At 33.9% G+C, this 21,912-nt stretch overlaps 2 protein-coding genes across 2 annotated transcripts in view; one reads left to right on the top strand and one right to left on the bottom strand.

Moving 5' to 3' along the window:
- LOC117112631 (quinone oxidoreductase-like protein 1) overlaps positions 1-5,540 on the bottom strand; it is a gene marked incomplete in the record, with an annotated part of 12,951 nt that extends 7,411 nt beyond the window's left edge. Inside the window, 6 exon segments of the mRNA XM_033255742.1 lie at positions 103-204; positions 1,277-1,388; positions 2,696-2,829; positions 3,121-3,307; positions 4,308-4,394; positions 5,406-5,540. Coding sequence (XP_033111633.1) covers positions 103-204; positions 1,277-1,388; positions 2,696-2,829; positions 3,121-3,307; positions 4,308-4,394; positions 5,406-5,474 — 691 coding nt within the window.
- Positions 5,541-5,806: 266 nt separating this feature from the next.
- LOC117112623 (intersectin-1-like) overlaps positions 5,807-21,912 on the top strand; it is a 66,346-nt gene continuing 50,240 nt past the window's right edge. Inside the window, exons 1-7 of the mRNA XM_033255729.1 lie at positions 5,807-5,942; positions 7,654-7,783; positions 16,112-16,192; positions 16,887-16,950; positions 18,294-18,448; positions 19,176-19,398; positions 20,177-20,350. Coding sequence (XP_033111620.1) covers positions 7,765-7,783; positions 16,112-16,192; positions 16,887-16,950; positions 18,294-18,448; positions 19,176-19,398; positions 20,177-20,350 — 716 coding nt within the window. The 5' untranslated portion in view covers positions 5,807-5,942; positions 7,654-7,764. The remainder of the gene's footprint in view (positions 5,943-7,653; positions 7,784-16,111; positions 16,193-16,886; positions 16,951-18,293; positions 18,449-19,175; positions 19,399-20,176; positions 20,351-21,912) is intronic.

Genomic DNA, 21,912 nt, shown 5'->3' with positions numbered 1-21,912 from the left:
TACTTGAGCTGTATATTTGCTCAGGCATACTGTACAGTAAATCTTACTTTTTGATCATTGGGGGGGTGCTATTCACATGGACTGAGAGCAATGTGTTCTTACCTCCACTGTCTATAATAATGTCAACTCCTAATCCCCCGGTCTCTTCTAAGCAAACACTGCGTATTGTGTTGGTTTTACCATTGCTGACGTCAATGATGGAAGCTGCGGAAGATAAAGAAGTGTGTGTATGATAGCTGTGCCTGCGAATTAGCTGCGGAATGGAGCAGAGAATGTAGATGGTACATGGCTGTTTATGTAGCTAATAAATGAATGATAATAAATTGTGAGGTCTCGCCACAAAATGAGTCTCATGGTTAGAAAATTTGAGTTTATATTATATTTGGGTAGATCACATTACAAGATTTCATTTGGTCTTTGAATGCCTTCCCTGCTATAAGTAAATCCAGAGATGTGAACATTTAAAGTTTAGGTATATAAGAACCACGTTTTGAGAAAATCAGCCTCAAAGATAAACTAACCTGTACAAATAATATGACTAGAATTACAGAATATTTGCATATAACACTGTTTTGGCAAGAAAATTCACTTACAAAGTATACAATCATAAAATATAAGTACAAAGTAATTCAAAAACATTAAAATCAAAATTTTGTAAAAATGTTGACTTTGGCCTGTTTTGGTGAATATCTCAATATGATTTCACCAACGATGCATCTCATTTCGTGGTGAGACCTCACAATTTAATGCAGTACTGTGATCTAGTTACACAAAATAGCACTACAACTATTCTTTAAAGTCAGGCACAAACTTGATTTGACTTTAATTTATTTATTTTATTTATATCATAATATACGCAAAATACTAGAGAAAATATAAATTACAAGGCAAATTAATTACAAATAATGAATCAGGAAAGCTTATTTTCGATGGGGTCCTATATTAAGACATAAAATGCACAGTACAAAATCAAAATGTAAAATGGAAACGGTATTAAAGGGTACAAACAAAGGAAAATGTAATGCCAAACAATGAAGTTAATCATTTTTTCCAAGTGGCAATTTCTTCAGAAGACAAAAAATACAAGCAAGACGCTCTACATAGACCAAGTCTCATTAGGAGGCTTAGGGAGTGGTGTTCAAAGTATGAGAGGAATTGACCCACGACCCTGGAAATGGAAAGCAAGCATCTTAACCACCAAGCTATTCAACTTCACTTCCACTATTATTACTATGAATTTCGTCATATTATTAATTGTAAACTCAATCAAGCTTACTTATTGGAGGTTTAAATGATTCCAAGTGAAGTTTCTCCTCCTGCGAGTTGACAGTAGTGATGACCTTTGCACCCCAATTCTGGGCCAGCTGGATTAAACATGACCCATTTTTCTGAAAATATATTCGTTCTGAATGATTAACCTATACATAAAGCAGCACAACTAAATGCACTTAGTGTACAAAATGTACTTTATAAAGTACAGTTGGCCCTTCAATATGAGTGCCTGTTAATTCCAAGACCCCTCTAAAATGAGGCCACATTTTTGAACTATAAACTATTACCTTTGCTTTTTTTTAACACAAAAAGCTAAATCTCTACAATGGCAACCACAAGACCACCTAAAATTTTCATGATCCAAAGGTGGTCTCAATGTGGAGGGCAAACTGTATTTAAAATATATGATAATGTTAGTTTAAAGCACAGTATAACATTATCATTACTACGCTTGCCTCCCTGAAGGAGAGGTGAAACGTACTGCAACAGCGCACATCTGTGTGTGTGTGTGTGTGTGTGTGTGCCTATGTTTCTATGTGCATAACTTAAGAACTATTGGATCGATTTACTTTCACACATTGACAATGTTACACGTACCGCTCTCCTCTACGATTTTGTTGCTAATCGAAAGTATGATGCAGATTTTAGAATGTTTATTATATATTTTCCGGCAACAGAGCCAATTAGAGCAGATCGCTTGGCTAGGATGAGCCAACTCGAGCAGATCGACTGCAGGCCAGAGTAGGGGGTGTGTGAAATTCAAATTCTCGGCCCGCTGGACTGGAAGCGGTCTGGATGACATACAAACTCGAAAAATTGTTGGCCTTACTGCTTGAGGCTAGGCTTTGTTTGGCGGGTCAGGCAGTGGCGACTCTAGGATATAATTTATGGGGAACTAAGATATCCGATTGGGAGGGCTAAGTATTTATATGTGTAACTCTAGCCGAAGGCCCGAGCCGGGAAGGGGTATGGGAGGGGGAAGTGTCCCTTCCTCCCAAAACGAGATTTGTTTTTAAAAAATTGGGACTTCTAGACTAGTAGATGGCCTGAAATGGCGAGGATGGAAAAATTTCTTTTTTCTTTTCGGTCCGACTGCACGACGAGCTTTGGCCGATGAGGGGCTTGACCAGACTGATGGGGGGGTGCAGCTTAACTTCCCTGCCCCCGCTGGCGCCACCACTGGGGTCAAGTGGATTGACCTTGGGCCATTATTTTTTTAGTACATATGCAGGACAAGTGTTTGTAATCTCAGATTATCTTGTCTCTCATTATTATTCTACTATACTACTATTACTGTATTTCTATTTTACTATTATTACTACTGCCAACATCACTATCGCCATTATCCCTATCATCACCACTATCGCCTTCTCATCACTATGTTGTAGTCATTGTCATCGCCAGCATCATCACTATTATTTACCGTTGCACCATCCATAACAAGTATGGTTTCTCCGGCACACATCCTGGCTTGGATTTGTAATGCAGTATAAGCTCTGACGCCCTCATACATGCACGCCACAGCCTCATTAAATTCCAATCGCTTCGGTTTCGTAACTGTAAATATAAAACCCCAGGTAATGGTTTACTAACTGGATGTGTAAGGAATAAAATAAAAGAATTCTAACCAATTTCAAGGGCTATAGAAACATTGTTATTTTTTACATCTCATAATTAAAAAGAAATATTTTTAATTGAAGATTATTAAATTACTAGAATATACAAAATATTAAAATATTGAAATGTAATTTATCTCATCCTAGGCAGTGCAGTAAGTGCTAATTATTATCAAATTAATTTTTTTTTGTATAAATATTGTTATTACACCTAAATTGATGTAATTCTTACGTAAATCATATTCGTTGACAACACATAAATCCGCACAGCCGGAGTACTGAGAATCGAGCGGAAGAAGCGCGACAACTTCATCTCCAGATTTGAACGAGTTCACACAGTTTCCAACGTCTTCTACAACACCAGAAATGGCACGCCCGATTGGCATCTCCGATGAGGGTAAATTAAGTTGTTCTATGATCTAAAAAAAAAAAAAAAAATAGAGAAGCATTGTCAAACTGCCATAATGGCACCACAGATTCCCCGACGAGGGATCCAAGGTCTCGAGAGAGGTCCTACCTTGGTTGGAACAATTTTAAGAATAGCCCAGAAATGTCGTCAGTCTGTAAACTGCTTTTTCAAAGAGGTGTTCATCACTGAAATGACTGGCTTCAATAACTATAGGGATCCAGGGATCCCAATGGGGAGTTCTGTGCCCCTGCTTTAATAGTAATATCGTTGATTTGATTTGAATTGATTCGGTAAGATCTGAAAACTTATTCACATATAAATGTACAAACAAAACGTGGAGAAGTCAAGCCAAACCAGTCACAAATTGTGTTTCGGAGATAATGGCAAAAAAATGTTGGAATGTCAAAATTATATGTTCAAAATCTATTATATTTCACTAAACTAAACTGTATCTATACATACTACTATGTTGTTATTTTCACCATCTTCAATGTTAATACAACATTTTTTAACAATTTGGTGATGGTCTCTGCCTGAGAGAAACCGTAAACTTTGGAGGCTCATTTCTCAAATAATTTTCTTTAAACAGCAGTATGTTTAAACTCTTGTAGCTTCAAAATTAAATGTTGAATTTAAATGATTCTTTTATCATTTTATAACTGTCATTTTACTATTTAATCCTGTATTAGCTAAAACTCAGTTTTTACTAGAAGTGACTGGTTTGGCTTGTCTTTGCAACAAATGGTAAATCAGATCCAAGACAATGGTATCCCAGTAAATGTGTTACTTACTACTACTGGGATCTACCACCTATCCCCATCATTGAAACAAATATGGTACAATCATAAAAGATAATACAGAAAAAAACATAATCATCACATATAAAGTTTTAACTACTGGCTCATTCACTTCAATTTTTTTTTTAATTGAAATTAAAATTTCCTGTAATTAAAAAAAAAATTAAAGGTTATGGTCCATTCATTGCCACAATAGAAAACAAAAATACGAACCTGAACATCAGTGGTCGACAGCGCACATGCTTTCACCCTCACCAATACACAGTTTTCATCAGCTGTATCAGATAATCTAAAGTCTGCCTTTTGATAGAAAAGTGGAAAAAAAATAATATTTGTATCGTACGATTGTCTTTTGGTTCACGCAATGAACAATGACCTTTCCGGAGCGTCAGTCAAATGTAATATTTGACTAATCAGAAACTTACATTTACGCTGTTGTTTTGTGGGACAGAGCAATATTATCTAAGGGGCGGGTCTAAGTGAAAAGGTCAATCGTTCTGAAAAACTCTCAATTTTGAAAAATTCTTGTATTAAAAAGATTATAATTGTTTAATTAATTACATGGTAATATTGTATAGGTATATTGGTTATTAACATGGAAGTAATCAAAATTCCAACACGCTAATTGGTCGACTTGGCTTTACCCTCGGGGAAGGCTGTTTGGTGCAGGGACTTCCATTCGGGTTCTGAACCTTGTTGTCGAGGGTTCGAAACACACGCTGGCCATGCTTAGTTACCCCAGCCTGCACTGTTGAAAGGTTGTGAAGTGGCTCACGCTATGTTTCAGCCCTAGCTAGGTGCGAATATTCCATGGTTTAAAAATTAAATATATTGTGGCCGCATCGCATCAATACTTATGTGTAACATCTGAGGCCTCATTTAGCAAGATATACAAAAAAAAAAAACAATAAAAAAACCTTAAAAATAACTCTCGCTTAATTAATTTCACTACATCTCGATGTAAGCATAGGACCAGGCTAAGCAAGGTTCAAGCCAATTTTTAGTCTTTAGAATTAACATTATTTATTTATAAAATCTTGACCCATGTTAATTGTACGAAAACATATTTAAGAGGCTGCAACAAAGACTAAATTCAGCAGTCTACTGGTATATAGCTGTGGCCTGGCCGCCTAGCTAGGCCCGGTAGTTAGGCCTAGGCCCACAGGCGACGGCTCGCCTGGCGTGCTGTTCTTTCTTTCCTCCCGTGGCTGTGCCGCCCGTATGCTACGCTAGCCTAGCAAGGAAAGTAAAGTACGGCATGATGCCTAGCCTAGGGACAACTAGCGACTTGAGTGAAACACACATGCCTACATTTTCTTTTAATATTGCTATTTCAGAGTCCGAGCCTTCAGTATCCTTCCTTAAATACAGAGATCTCATCTTGACAATAATTCATGAAAGAAAGGGGCGGTCACAAAATGTGTTGTGTGTTATTTTGATTATCTGACTGCTCATGCATAAGAAATATCGACATGACCTTTTCTGACGAACGCTAAAGTAATGGGAATACGATTGGTCAAATATTTAGTAGTAATTACAGTTACAATTTAATTAAAATCAGTATTTTGGTACACTAATAATATATATTGTATTTAATTGAAAGAAAAGATATTATAAAAGACCCCTTGCTATCATGCTAGTTTAAATATGTTATGACATAATGTGTTGTTGATCATTATTTTGACATCATATCTCACATAAACAACCAATCACTGACACCTATCTATTTCTATCGAAGAGGCACAACAAGTGTGAGAGGGAACTGTGGGCATGGCGAAGTTCAACCCGAAAGGGCGTCTACTTTGGTCCTGATTTCGGCTATCGTGTAGAATTTGCATCACCTAAATCGTTAGTAGTACACAACATTTTAAGTATTTAAAGAGGCTTGTATATATTTGCTAGTTTTTATTGTTTAGTAATTAGTGTGTTGATTCAATACGTTGATTTAATGCTGCTAGCCTAGGCCTACCTCCTCCTACACTTTCGCCTGCGTCAGCAGCAGACGGAAGGGACACAGGTCGTCCAGGGTCTGAGATAATCAGAACCGTCTATTGAAGAGCCTAGGCTAGCAAACGTTAGTATGATTGGCTTTTTGAGTTATGCATAACCTAGAAATTATTCAACAAACAGCTATATCAATAACACATCATCGGCGTTAGTTATTGTATTTGTATTCGTTTTGGATTTCTGATGAACAAACAAAAAAAAAAAAAGAAAAAAAAGAAAGAAAATTCATGAAGTACAACCAATGGGTGGGGTGGGGGCGCATTATCTAGCCATGCAGAGAGAAAGTTGATTTTAGACTGCAAACGTCAACATTTTAATTAAGTTTATACAGTGCACTACCATCATAGTACCAAGCTGTTACTAGACTTTAATATTATGGCCTGTCTGTGAAGGGAATATATCCTTACACAGCAAAAGTTTGGCCTAAAAATAAGTCTGTGCATTTTGGAAAATAAGGCCAATTTTCCACAGAGATTTTCCCTAAAATTATGCTTTAAACAAATCTTAATATGTAACCAGTGCAATTATGCAGCAATTACGATTTCACACACCTATTTTTTTAGAGATTTTCTGCACAAATTTGAGCTGATTTTTTTAGATATCCTCTGCACAATTAAAACACTTTACAATATGGGGCTGTTAATACTAGGCGATTTTAGTTTGTCTATTTTATTATTGTTTATGAAATATTTAGCTTTATAAGTACAATAAATAGCATATTTATTTGGTTAATTTGCTGTTTTAGAATGTGTAATACTTTCAGTGTACTTATGTATTTCTTGGCCAATTTTCAATTTCAATATTGAAAGTATTTTTCTTGTTTCTATTTATAGCATCACATACAACAATGATGATGAAAGTACAAAATTAATTTCTTAATTTAATTATATATAAATAGAAAAATATAAATATAACATGGGGTCTTAAATGCAAGCCTAAACTAAAACCACTATAGCTGCCAAAATGTGAAATAGTAGAACCCCTCCTTCAGGACACCCCTAGAAGCTGACACATTCTTGATCACAAAATAAAGTATTTTGAATACTTTGGCCAAACCCTATTCAGGGGAAACACTGAATTATCCCCAACGACAGAAACGGCTCAACATTAATGAAAGCTACGACTTAGTTCCTTTGCTAGATGATTTTGTCCTGTATAATGAGTTTAATTATTAAACTAAAATATTTGAAATATATTAAACCATATGTTTCTGTCCCTCCTGGCAACTTCATTATTAGTCACCATAACTTTTAAGTATGAGACTTAAACTTAACCTAAACAGTTGGTGTTGATAACTTAGTAAAAAATTTCCCAATTATTTTATTTATTAAATCTATGTACTTTTTTCATTTTGTCTGTCTAATACTAATAGTCTCTTTTTATTTTAATAGATAACTTTCATATTTTATTGTCATTGCATCAAAATCGAAAATGATTTTTTAGTCGTTAGAACTTGCTATATTAATATTGTTGGCTACTGTATAATTTAGTGTCAGTGCCTCAAAACACTACTATGGTTAAAATTTAATTTGTTTTCATTTTTCTTTTATAGAAATGAAGTAGGGTGACAGAGTATTAATCTTGATTGAGGAGCCACCAGCACAACTGTGCTTTTCTGTTTTTTATTGGAATTTATAAACAGCTGTTGAATACTATAAACACAATGCAAGCTGCTGGAACTGGTAAGAATAAGATCAACTTATTAATTTTTGCTTAGTGGTCATTCAACATTATCAATATTTTCACAAGTGTACAAACAGTACGCTAGGGGGAGGGGGCAGACAAATATGTACACTCTTACATTTGCATAAAAATGTTGATTTAAAATAACATGCAATATGTAAAATAATAATGGTGAAATTATAATGTAACTGATTGTTAATTTTAAAGCAACCAAGTACATTGCTTTAGTTACTGTAGTTGAATTGGAGAATGTGTTTTGCAATATGAACATTTTTTTATACACTTTCAGGGGGGATGGAGTGGGTACTGAAAAAGAGTACTATTTGTACCCTTGTGAAATGTTGATAATTGTGAACGACCCTTACCAGGGTAAAAAAATTTATCTTGTATTACATTTTTAGGTGGTTAAATATGGTTTTGTATGTTTTTAGTGATTACAGTATATGTTTGATAAAATGATTGTTTAATAATATTATTTATTTTATTTTCTGTTTAAAAAAGCCAGAGTATAATGGTTTTTGTTTGTATTTCAATTGTCAATATACTATTATAATAATTAATTTTAAAATTAATTATATTATTATATTATAATTAATTAACTATAATTTATTATAATTAATTGTCAATATACTGATTATAAATCATGAATACATTATCAAACAATTAACATTAACATTAATTAATTATATTATATTTAGTTAACTATAATTAATTATAATTAATAATAATAATAATAATAATAATAATAATTTTGGCTTATATAGCGCATTATGCTAATGCCTCAATGCGCTTAACAGTAAAAATAAAATTCGGGAAAAAAAATTAAGAAAAATACACGCTAAAAAGCTGCCTTAAAATCATCAATGGAAGTTGCCTGTCGGATTGTAATAGGCAGAGCATTCCAAAGAAAGACAGAAGCCCAAGAAAAAGAACGACTACCATAATGCTTTGTCGACGGGCGAGTGGAATGAGCAAGTAGAGATTCTGAACGAGATCTCAGAGACCTCAAGGAATGTAAGGATGAATGAGTTGTGAAATAAACATTGGCGAGGAATTATGAAGTGCTTTGAAAACAAATGATAAAATCTAATTCTCTGTGTTACAGGAAGCCAATGAAGGTGCCTTAACACAGGAGTGATATGATCCCTAATTTGGCTTAAAGTGACCAAACGGATACTGATTATAAATCATGAATACATTATCAAACAATTGATGTAAAGCAAAATATAAATCAGGGGTCTCCGGGATGAAGGAGCCTTCCAAGATGAGGGAGCCTCCCGGAAATCGAAATTGCCGCCCCGCCCACACTTCAGCAACTGGACAAGAATCGCCTTGAAAATAACCCATCTCCCTCAAATTTATGAAATCTGCATGTGTTTACTACTGTATTACCCCTTTATTATTATTTGTCACACAGGAGTCAGTATTGATTGGTATCACCATAAAAGTATCAAAACGAAATTAGGTGCTATAGAAAGCTTGTAAAAAAAAAAAACAGATCTCCCAGAAATGACTTCTTCCTACTTTGTGTATACAAAAAATAAGTGATTGGTCAGTTTTAGCAGTGGTACTGAGAATGCATCTGTCTGTCTGCTATGTAAAATGTGTAAAATGTTTTGATTGACTAATACAGATTCATTATTAATACTAATTGACTACTTTCATTTCCGGTTTTAATATGATTGACAGCTTTTGCTCCTGGCCTAGTCATAACGTATATCAAAACATAAACAACTGGTGCATGTAATACGGCATAATTATGCCGTTAAATGCATGTTGTTGATTGATGCAGACAAAACCATGACATTATTTCTACATTTTATGAACTTATATATTTAGGTATTAAACGAAACAGGTATTAAAGTACTTAGTGGCATATTTTTGTGAACAGTATTTAATGATTAGTAATTTTCAATTTCAACTGAGTTACAAAAATTTCTGAACTCAACATTTTCACCGTTTTGTGTTCCAAAGTACAATAATTCAAAAAAAGATAGGCATCCATTGTGAGCCTCAGAAAAATAGTCCTTAATTTGAGGTAATAATAATAGATAATAAAAGTATGTAATTTTTATATAGTGCATTTCAATACAGATTACTCTAGAATAAGCTTTACATGAACAAAAATAAACATGATATATCCTTCTCAAAAAAAACTAACAGAGAATTTGGCAAAAAATATAATACAGTACAGTCGTGAAATATTGCACTTTTACCTGCGCACAGGCTTCGTAGATACATCGTAGCCTGATATAAACAATCTAACCTGCGCGCAGGCTTCGAAGCCTGATATAAACAATCTAAGCAAGGCTACGCGAAGCGAACCTACGAAGCAAAAGCATGTTGTTTATTTGTATGTGCAGAAAGACTGCTGCAGCTCACTGGAATAAACAATGTATTGTTTGATAATTTGTAAATGGCATACACGAGTTTAGACCGTAAGTATGGAACTGTTTTTCAATAAGAAAAACGTACACTTGACTTCATAGGAGTCTCCTCTTCCACTCGCTGTCCACGACAGGAACTTGTTTGTACTGCTGCTGTATTATTTTTTTTAATTAATTAGCCTAGGCCTAGCTTATTTTTCATTTACAATTATTTTACCTCATTTAAAATGTCAAAAAAGGATGTCCTCAATGGCAATACACACATGTGAAAAGATTGTTCATCAAATGATATTGTCTTGATTTAGTAAGATAAATAATAAATATAAAGGAGAATTAACGTCCGTTGGTTGTAATATTACCGAATGTCACATGGAAAACACAATGGAAAATAAAACTTAGCCAGCATTAGACATCAGAGTGCGCGCCAATCAGAACACAGTAAACTGTGTTAAAGGTTAACCTCGTGGCAAATGTTGAAAAGCTGTGAGCAACAGTGAGTAAAAAACGGAGTAAATGCGGTCTAGCATGACTAGCCTTAATTCGGCAAGGTAGTGATTTCTATACTTCCATTTAGTATTGCATCGCTCTACAGGGTAGCAATAATTTTCAATAGTCGTTTGAGTACCGTATATTACCTAATTATTACTACAATACTACAGTACTGTGTCTACTGTTATGAGACCAGTTTTAATGTATAGTAGGACATAATATTAATATTCATAAATTACATTAATATTGCAATCAATTTTGCATAGATACTGAAAGACTGAGCATGTATAGAAAAATACTAATTGTAGGTTTATCTGACATTGCAGTGCTTTCTCATTGTGTAAGAATACAGTGATGATCATAGCAACAATAAAGAGGAATAAAATTACCGGTATACTGTCGTGTATATGCTGTATTGCTGTGACAGTATACAAAAGTGAAGAATAGAGAAAAGTGATAAAGCATAATGTCTACTCATAATAAATGTAATATTTCTGTGTCTGTATACATGTAGGTCTCCTTTCACTTTTATAAAGACAACTTTATTGGGACCGGAGTTGTCATGGACTTCAGCAGCTTTGGTCTTTAAGAATATTAAAGATAGTTTTATCAATATCACTCTACAGAAAAGTGGTCTTAATTGGAGGTGGCTTTTATATTGAATGAGTCTCTAATTAGAGAGAGAGAGACTGTATTTGCTTATCATACCTCTAATCAGGGCTTGCAATTCTCTTGGAGTCTACAGTAGGCCTATGTCTCTCTAAACAAAAATTGGATTACAGTTAATATCTCACAGATTTCCGACTCTGTTGATGATGATTTTTATTTAACTTTTGTTCTAGACCTACAGTAGATCATATACTGTTATTGTAAAGATTCTGTAATCAATAACACTTGTTGGCTACCTATGTAAAAGTTTTGCTTGTACCTTGAATATTTTCAAAAAATGCATTTAACTTTCTCCTTGAAACCTTATGAATTTACTTAATATTTTTGTATGATTACTTTCTTAAGATAACAAATGAAATTGCACTTTCATAGGTTATGGAGTGTACTATGGTATTCTTGTCATTTGATACAGGATCAGTTTTATTCACTTTGTCTCTTTTCTACTCCCTGGGGAGAATGCCCGAGACCTTTACATGTAATATAGCACCAACCAATTTCATTTTGTGATCATCCAACCAAGTTGGCTGATTGGTAAACAACACATCATCATACTGATTCTTAATTAGAGGGAAACTCTTCACATGTTTCCTTAGGACTTTTTTTCAGTTCATACTACCAATAATATAGGCCTACAGTACTGTACCTTGTGCATTGATTAGAAAAAATGATGAAAGAACAGGGCAATTTTTAGATTATAAAACTTATAAAGCTCCAAATTGACAAAAGTCATGCTCCAGAGGAAAAACATTTTTTTGATATTTTGTAGAACTGATTTTTGATGACAAACTGGGAAATGGTTAATAAGATACAGATTTCTGAATGTTTAAAAACTGGGGAAAAGGGGCGTAACCACTTCATTAACCGTTCCCCAGTTTGTCGTCAAACAACTTTTTTTTTCCTCTTAGAAAAATCAGTTCTACAATATAACAAAATTTGTTTTTCCTCCGGAGCTTGACTTTAATAATGAAAGCTTAAAAATATGGCTATAAATCATGCTTGGGCCATTTTTTTGATATTATAAATTTTGCCAAAAGCAGGGAAAAAAATCCAACACTTGTTATTTGAGATTTTGGGTCAGTCAGGCTTGGCCAACACTTAGTGTGTTTTTGGCCATTACTCAATTTACTTTGCAGTAATACAAAACATGAATGCAACAAACAAAACTTGTTCAGATAATATTTCTTCATATTGTTGAAAACAATAATCTTTTGACCTTTTACAATGACCTTTGAATGTGTTTAAGTGTTTTTGTTTTTTTTGTAACAAGAGCAACACATTCACATTATGGTATAGTACTTTTTTAATTCCTGTAAAACCATTTCCTCAATCCTCTTTTTATTACCAGAGTTTTATTAAAAACCTCTTATCTGGTTTCCGTTCATGTACCTACAGTACTAAGTACTACAATCTACTACTACTACAGTCTACTACTGTACATGTAAATCATCTGACAAATTCACTCAACCGGCTTGATTCATCGTGATTAGAGTCTTGAATATTTTATTAATATTTCCTGCTCTGGTTCACAATATATTCATAGGCCAGATTTTTTTCCCATAGATGTTCATCCAACTTGACTACTGTATAAGTAGATTGATATTTAGACATATTTTATTAAGAAAAATGCCAAAACTGTTTTTTTAAAGTTTTTGGTAACATACAGTTTCTAGCTTTTTACATAGCATGCATAGTGAAAGTTGGCATGCTCCTGTTTCCAACTGGGGATTTCAGTTCAGTCAGCCCGAAGGTGAGTGATACCGTAGCAACTTTTTTAGATTTATCAAGGCTCGTCTTTCCCTTCCTCTTTTAATTTACAGTAGTGCTTCAACTGTATGTATTAGCTATTCATCGCCTGTGTGTGTCGACTGAGATTAATATGCAACACTCTAATTAGAGACTTCTTTTACCTTTGGAAACAATCTAATTTTATAATAATTGTATTTTCTTTAAAGTCTATTAAAAGAATATTCTAAAAATGACATAATGGTTAAATAAAATCATTAACCTCAATAAAAAATTCCAAAGAAAACTAAACTTTGGTAGGATTGGCAAATTAATATTTTAATTCTGAAGACCTCAGGGTTAGTCGAGTAGCCGAGTCGGAAGGCACGGATGCCCCTAACTGCAGCCTTAACGAAACATCAGCGCCGGTTTGAGCCGCTCATCATCCAGAGTTCGGTTTAGTAGAACCAAGACTTTGTAGAACTTGTTCTTTGATTGATTATTCAAAAGAACTTTGTACTCATGGGTTCATGTTTCTGTCTTAGAACATAAATGGGCTTTAACTTGCGCCTCCATTGGACGGATTTGAGATTAATATCACCCAGGCAGATAATCCCTATGATTACTACTGTATAATAGGTAAGGTTTGTACATTGCTGGTGGTGTGCCACCAGAAAAATGCAGAACATGAGATAGTTTGGCTTAATGACAGGGTTCATGTTTCTGCCTTTGAACATGAATGGGCGTAGCCCACGCTTTCAACCTACAGATTAAGGACGATTAGTATCACCCAGGCAGATAATCGATATCATTATAGGTATTGTTTACAGTACCTACCTTGAAAGGTCTGTACACTGTGATTTGAAAAAAAGAACATGATAGATCATGACAGGGTTCATTTTTCTGCCTTAAAACATGAATGGGCTTTAAAACTCATGCCTGCAACTGACGGATTAATGACAGATTAGTATCACCCATCCAGATAATCCCTATGATTACTATAGGTAAGGTCTGTACATTACTGGTGATGTGACAGTAGAAAAATGCAGAACATGAGAATGTCTAGCATGTTGACAGGGTTCATGTTTCTGCTTTACAGTAGAACATGAATGGGCTTAGCCCACGCCTACAACTTACTGTACGGATTAATGACGGATTAGTATCACCCAGGCAGATAATCGCTATCATTATTGTAGGTACTGTAGGTCTGTAAGTGATAGTTGAAAAAAAAGAATATGTTAGATCGTGACAGTGTTCATGTGTCTGCCTTAGGACATGAATGGGCTTAACTCACGCCTGCAATGGACAGATTAATGATGGATTTGTATCACCCAGGCAGATAATTTCTATCATTAATGTATGTAAGGTCTGTAAACTACTCGTGATGTGCCAGTAGAAAATGCAGTACATGATAGGGCTCTGTTTATGTAACTTTATCCATGTGTGATATATTCTTCACTGGTTGTAGCAGGTACTGTTGAATGCAATATTATCAATAGCGATATCATATTTTATTTTGATTATTGTAGCTCAGATGTCTAGCGATGTTGTATATATATCATATTACAATATCATCGTATAATGGCCAGTTATGATATTGTGACTGGCTCTGGCAAAACTCGCTGTTTGTCACAATTTTTAATTTTCCACAAGCATCCAAAAAACATGAAAATCAGTATTTTGAACATTTTCATGTTTTTACATATGAAAGAAGATTGATGAAAATTTCTGCAATAATGTCAATCATTTTAAAAGTCTAACTGAAAAGTAGGAATATTATTTTTTAAATATAAATCTTAATGATTTTGGAATCTTTGGAAGCTATTTTCGTAAACCCTCCATTACTGTACATGTTATATTCATTTCATTTCATTTCATTTCTTTAGGCACAAGAGCCAAGAATATGCCAATCAGTGAACTTAATCACTATCTGGCATATCCATTAAACAATAGGGGGGCTGTTTGGACCAGTATACCGGGGTAACCCCCTACTCTTCTCGAAGGATGTACTGGGTTCTTGAAAGTGCACACAGTACAAATGCGTACACTGGGGCCTATGGTTTAAAGTCCTTGTCCGAGAAGACTTGTTCCACCACCGGAACCATTGGCGCATAAGCCGTTCGAACCAGCGCCGATATTATAGCTGAAGGTTACGGTGCCCCTGACTTAACTGCTCGGCCAATCAACTTTTTTGCGCAAATTTGAGCCAGTTTTTGAGGAATCATCCACGCAATTAAAATACTCAATAGTATGATATAAATATATGAAATCCATGTTGTATGATCAAATATTTAAACATATGGTTTAATACATACTATATATTTCTCAGTGCAGTTATCAGCAAAATATGCATGCAATTACCTGCTGCCTGCCCAAGCATTTTATTAAATGCTGTCTAATGTAGTATTAATATTAGGAAAATATTATAAAATAAAACACTGAATGAAACCATGCAATGAGAGTAATCTAATTTTAGCTCCGATGAGGAGCTATACTATATGAGTACCCTGCTGATTGATTAATTAATAATCTTTTTGCATGGGTGGCCGTTAGGGCCACTAGAACCACTTAGCTGATTGATTAATATATTTTGTTTGTATGGACGTTCGTTAGGGCCAATATACGCTACTGCCTCTATTATACTGCCCTCATCGAAGCTTTCGAGAACTTGTTTTTAAACAAATTACTTCAAATACAATTTTTAGTTTCGCAGTACCACATACCATTTATTTCATGCTATTTCACAAATAATAATGTACAAAAATAATGAAATATCAAAAAAATCAATGTATGTAAAGATGTAAATTAAATATTATAAAATTACTTAAAAAGGTCAAAAAGAAACCATGATTTTTAGACTCATGTCTGTAAATGTACATTATTATTTGATGTTTACATTTACATTCTTAATCCGATATAATTTTATTTAAAAAATAGAAAAGAAAAATAAAATTTGCTACAAATTCTAAATGTTATCTTGTACACAATCAGACTGGAGTTTGACTGGACAGTGTAGGTAATCGTGAAATTTTAATTTTATTATCTTGTTATTCATTTTAGATTGGCGGATCTTACCGGAAGACCGTGCAAAACATGACGCTAAATTTTTTGAACTGAAACCACTAAATGGCTACATCACAGGTAAGAATTATTTATTTTACTATCTATTTTATGTATTCTAAACTAGATCGGAATTCAGATAGTAGAATCGGCAAAGTAGATTGGCGGTATAAGAGCCTTATCTTTACATAATTACATTCAAATCATCTGAAATGAGTCACATGGGGATCTTCACAAAATTTTGTAAAACTTGGAAATTTGTGTATCGAAAAATCTCCCTAAGGATTTCAGCCTAAAGACCTATGAGTAATATATTAACTTTTTCATTTGTTCAATCAGTAATTCATTCATTATTTTGTAATGTAATGTAGATAAATTTGTTAAGGACTTGACATCGAAGTCTCTATGCCTAAGACTATTGGTTAGTTGATTCAGGTAGCCTACTATATGTCGCGAACAGATGTAGCACGTGATTGCATTGAAACACTGTGGCGCTAAACCAGTAACTCTAAGCAATGCTTAAAGTATTCTGTAGGAGTAAAGGCTACTGAATGATACAAAATAAAAAAGAACATCAGTAAACAGTTTTCTAGCAAATAATGCTCAAAGCGAGCTACAGTAGGTTGTATTATCATAATGCATACATAAAATTTTTTATATTGTTAACCCTTGTTTCTAAAGTGGTTCGCATTAAACAAACAATAGTTAAATATATTCAAAAAGCAAAAAATGTTTCGGAGAACGATAAACTTATCACATGATATTTTTCTTGTAGGTGACCAAGCGAGGGAGTTCTTTCTGCAGTCTAGGTTACCGCAATCCGTATTAGGTCATATATGGTAAGTTATTTTCGGCTATTTATGATGCAATTGTGTTGGATACAGTATACTGGGTGCATATTGAATTTATATTTTTAACTGGCTTATTGCATCTATTAGCCAACTGAATGATGTTTTTATTGGTAAGTTTTATGCATTTGAGGAAGTGAGTGATATTCTCAAGGTTGCACAACCAGGAAGCTTCATGTTGTTGCAGTTGTTGCTAAAGAGCGGTAGCCACTAAACAGCTAATAATAGAACACAAGTTACTACCCATACCATCACCCTATACCATCATTAACAACCATCCCACCACTGTGTACTATCTTTCTAAACTGTTGGTCTCAAATGCATGAGAGCTCGCACACACTTCGAACGCTTTTGAGAGTACTGAAAAAAAAAAATGCATTCAAATTATTAATGGAAAAAAAAAATTCCCAGGGTCCTACAGCATGTTGAATTTCGTCAAGTTACAAGAATTTTTCTCAAGGCAAGAGTCAACTCCACTCCCAAAGTGTCTATGGAACCTAGTTTGGGCCTCTTGAAATATGATTGGCTTGTGAATGGGATTGCTAATTCCAAAGTGAATAAGTTCACTATTATCAGTTCAGGACCTTTTGTGAAGGGAAAATAAGATAAATTATATAATACATTACTATAAATAAGTGTTTCTATTGAGTAATTGATTTAACAATTGCAATCCAGAGTACAAGTGTGTACCAAGTAGGGCTATTATCAGTATGGCTTGGTACAGTGTTCCTGGTAGTTGCTACTGTATCCGTTTAATACCATTTGATTGATTTTTGATAGCTTTAACAATCTGTGGTTTCCTTCCAGATTCAACATGGTACATGCATTGCTATATCACATTTCAGAGAATGATTGTGAAGAATGTTGGATAGCCAAAATGCTTAGTATAGAGTTTGCATAGATATCACCATATTTATTTAAATAAACGCTCTGCTTTGAATAATTTTCCCCCTCAAATAGACACCCTGGGGAATTTATTTTTTCTCAAATAAATGCCTCTTCTCCTTCCCACTCCAAATGACTGTAAAGTAAAACTAATGGAAGTAACACATTCTATTAATCTTCTTAGCAGAATTTTTTCTAACCTGGTTTGTTCAATAAATCTTTTACAATGATACAATAACACATTTTGATGGTAATTTTGAATTTGCAGTGGAATTAAGGTGCATTTATTTGAGTATATGCGTACAGTATTCAATTTACGCCCAAAAAAATAAACATATCCCTCGAATAAACGCCTGCTCAAAAATCCTTCTCAACAATATAGGAGAAAATATGGTATTATAATTTTTATAACTCCAATAACATTCTATTTTTTCATTATCTTACTATAGGACATTAGCTGATTTTAACCAAGATGGCAAGATGGACAAACTTGAGTTTTCAATTGCTATGTTCCTCATTAAGAAGAAATTACAAGGTATTGAGCTTCCCAATACTCTTCCACCTTCATTGAAGCTTCAGCCGCCGATGTCAATGGGGTCGTTCAGTAAGTAACCTGTCAGTCAGTCCATCAACATTTAGTCCCTTTTTAGTCACTCTTTGGGCACTCATCCAGACATTTTTTTGGGTCTCTGGCTCAAATCCACCATTTGCTTCTTTTGCTTTCGGTGGAAATACCAGATACAAATTTTTGACGAAGAGATGTTTCATCTATTTGTTCAGCATATACAGTAGAACCCCCTCCTTTGGGACACCCTATTAAGAGGATACCTCTATTGAGGGGACACCTTTTCTGCTACAAAATGGGGGAAAGTATATATCTTAACACTATGGCCAATCCCTATTCTGAGGAAACCCCTATTGGGGGGACACTTTATTGGTCCTGAAGGTGTGCCCCTTATGGTGTACTACTGTATTAGAATTCTGTACATTTATACTTTATTTGCATTTGGCATGGTTATGTGCCATATAAATAATCATTTTTAATATCAAACCTATATTATCGATCATATTAGTAATATTTTCACTGTTATTGTTCACAATGTGTATAATTTACCAAATTTGCTTTTAAACATTAAGATTAGGTTTGGCGTGTACCCTTGATAATTGTCATAAAAATATTGTGTATTATAAATATGTGTTCTAGCAGCTATATTATATTTATTGCAATGATAGGATCTTTCACCTAGGCTGGGAAATCATTCAGAATTTAATTTTTTTTTTCTTTACTCATTTTAAAAAACATCCTAATTTTTTTTTTTGTTTCTCCACAGATATGAGTCCAATGCACGGAATGGGTGGAATGCAGCCAATGGCGGGTATGCAACCAATGAACATGTCTAGTTCATTTGGAGCACTGCCCTCTAGTGGTATGCATATGTCCGGCTCAATGATGCAACCAGTACCTACCGCTACCAAGAGCGTACCCATAATGGGCTCACCGATGGGGATGCAAGCTGGAGGGGTTCCACCAGTCGTAGGCTCTCCAGATTCTAGGTAAAACTATTGTGTTATGTTGTTTTTTTTTCATCATAGAACAGCAAGTGATTTGTAACTTTCTGCATAACTATCAAGTTACTAGTAAATCAGCTGAAATATTCTCATCTTATTATAACTTATTCAATCCTTTAAACGATTCAGATTCATTTTATTTGTCTCCTACATAGATACATAACCTACATGATATGTGGCAAAGACCAGCCAAACCAGTCACTCGGTCCAAATCATGTTTCAGAGATGATGACCAAAATATGCTGGAATGTCAACATTTTTAAAATTTATTTTATTGCATTAAACTATACCTTTATATATATTTACATCATGCTATGCTGTTATTTTTCCTTTTTTCAATGTTAAAACTATAATTTGTAACGATTTGGTGGTTCCTGCCTGAGAAATTCCTAAAATCATTTTTGATTTCTCAAATATTGTTCTTTAAACAGCTGTATGTTTAATCGCTTGTAACTTCATAAGGAAATGTCAGATTTAAATGATTATTTTAACATTTTATTGCTCTCATTATATTGTATAACCCTATATTAATAACTAAAAATCTATTTTTGCGATGAGTGACTAATTTGGCTACCCTTTACCACATATGTTTCTACTTGGGTAATAGTAACAAACAAAAACAAAAAATGTCTGAACAAGAAAAACATGTATAATTACAAAAATTATAAATTTAAATAGTTGAAGAAAAAATTGTATTGTTTGCATTAGGTGTATTTTTCCCCTTCTTGTGTGTTTATCAGTTTGTATGTTTTTTTCATCAAAGGTCTAGAAGTGGGTCTCTTAGTGCTGAATGGGCAATCCCCCATCCAATGAAACTTAAGTACAAGCAGATGTTTAATCAGAACGACAGACAGAGGAAGGGGTATCTGACTGGTGTTGAAGCAAGGGCAATTCTACAGAAATCACTACTCTCTAACGTAGCGTTAGCAGAAATATGGTAAGTAAACAAACAGATAAATAGTGAACAGCTGTAAGTAATACGAGAGAAATCTTAAAATGGTCATACAATTCTTGGACGTTCAGCGTAAACATTGTGTCTAAAACTGCTTTTAATTTTACTAGGCATTATGTTGGTTTTGGTAAATTTATTAATTTTATTCAAAAATATTTCAAAGTAGTGATCAGAGTAATGTGTTAACCAATTATGTCTTAGATATTTTTGAACAAAATCTACAAACAGTATCAATAAAAAGCTTGTCGGATAAATGTCGTAATTCTTGATATATGCTGTTGATATTCCAATGGGCATAAAACCATGCAGTCAGTGAGGGTGCCCTCTATAATTGATTTTGATTTGCAGTTGTGAGTTAGACATAAAATTTCAATCATCATTCTTTAGCTAAATTATAATCTTCTCCTAAATAGATTTCATTTATTTCAATGCAATTTTATAGCCAACCACAAGTTTATTTTTTTTGGAGCCTCGCTGATTGTAAAAGTACCGTGATAGACAAAAATCAGTAAATAGAACGCTGTCCAACTATTGAAGTTTATTTGACAAAACAAAACTGTTATATGCCCATATATATTCATGATGTGCCTATATATGGTCATGATATGATGTCATGATGACCATATTTAGGCGTATCACATGTTTTGGTCACATGAAATTTGTTAGTCTGGACATGGATAAATGCTCTGTCTATACTATAAAATGTTCTTTGAAAAAAAACTGGTGTATGCCCATATATGGTCATGATGTGATGTCATCTTGACCATATTTAGGTTTGTCAAATGTTTTGTCAAATATAATTTGATAGGTTGAACCGGGTTTAAAGCTTTGTCTACACTATCAAATTTCATTAAAAAAAATCATCACATAAAATGTGATGGAACATAGAGTTGAACACGTTTAACTTTTTTTGATACAATTTGATAATATGTGATATGACGTCATCGTACCCATATATGGGTACATCACATTTTTTTGTCACATAAAATTTGATAGTGTACACAAAGTTAAAGGACGGAAAATATTTAGGGTGGAAAGTGGTATCTAATAGTTTAACCTGATCATGTAAAATATCACCTGACATCTACAGGATGACCTAAATATGGAAGGGAAATGATGAGCAAGTATAGAGTTCCTGCCTCTGATATAATCTTTTAAAAGACACAATGAAGAATCATATAATGCCTATAGGAGGAAGCTATGATTAAATGTGTACAGACAGTTTCAATAAAAATAAATAAATTTATATCATAAGTGCAATCTATTGGTTATTTTTGTCTTGCAGTATATAAGAGACTAAAAAAGTTGTATTTTTCTATTTTGTCCAATTCCAAATATTTGAAATTGGAAATTTTGGCTAGGACCCTGGGACCCGCTGCAGCTCAGTCCAGCACCAGTACCGACATATAACGTATACATTGTCCTTTTCCAGGGCTAGAAATTTACTTTTTCAGTCACTAGCAACCTATTGCAAAAATGTGCTAGTTGTTAAAAATGTAACTAGCAAAATGAGCTTCTCAACTAGTAAAATATATTGATACCAACTC

The sequence above is a fragment of the Anneissia japonica genome, unplaced genomic scaffold, assembly GCF_011630105.1.
Source record: "Anneissia japonica isolate Jap-2015-1 unplaced genomic scaffold, ASM1163010v1 scaffold288116_len470923_cov172, whole genome shotgun sequence".
Taxonomy (NCBI): domain Eukaryota; kingdom Metazoa; phylum Echinodermata; class Crinoidea; order Comatulida; family Comatulidae; genus Anneissia; species Anneissia japonica.
Note: the sequence above shows the minus strand (reverse complement) of the source record. Positions and strands in the feature narration are given on the sequence as shown.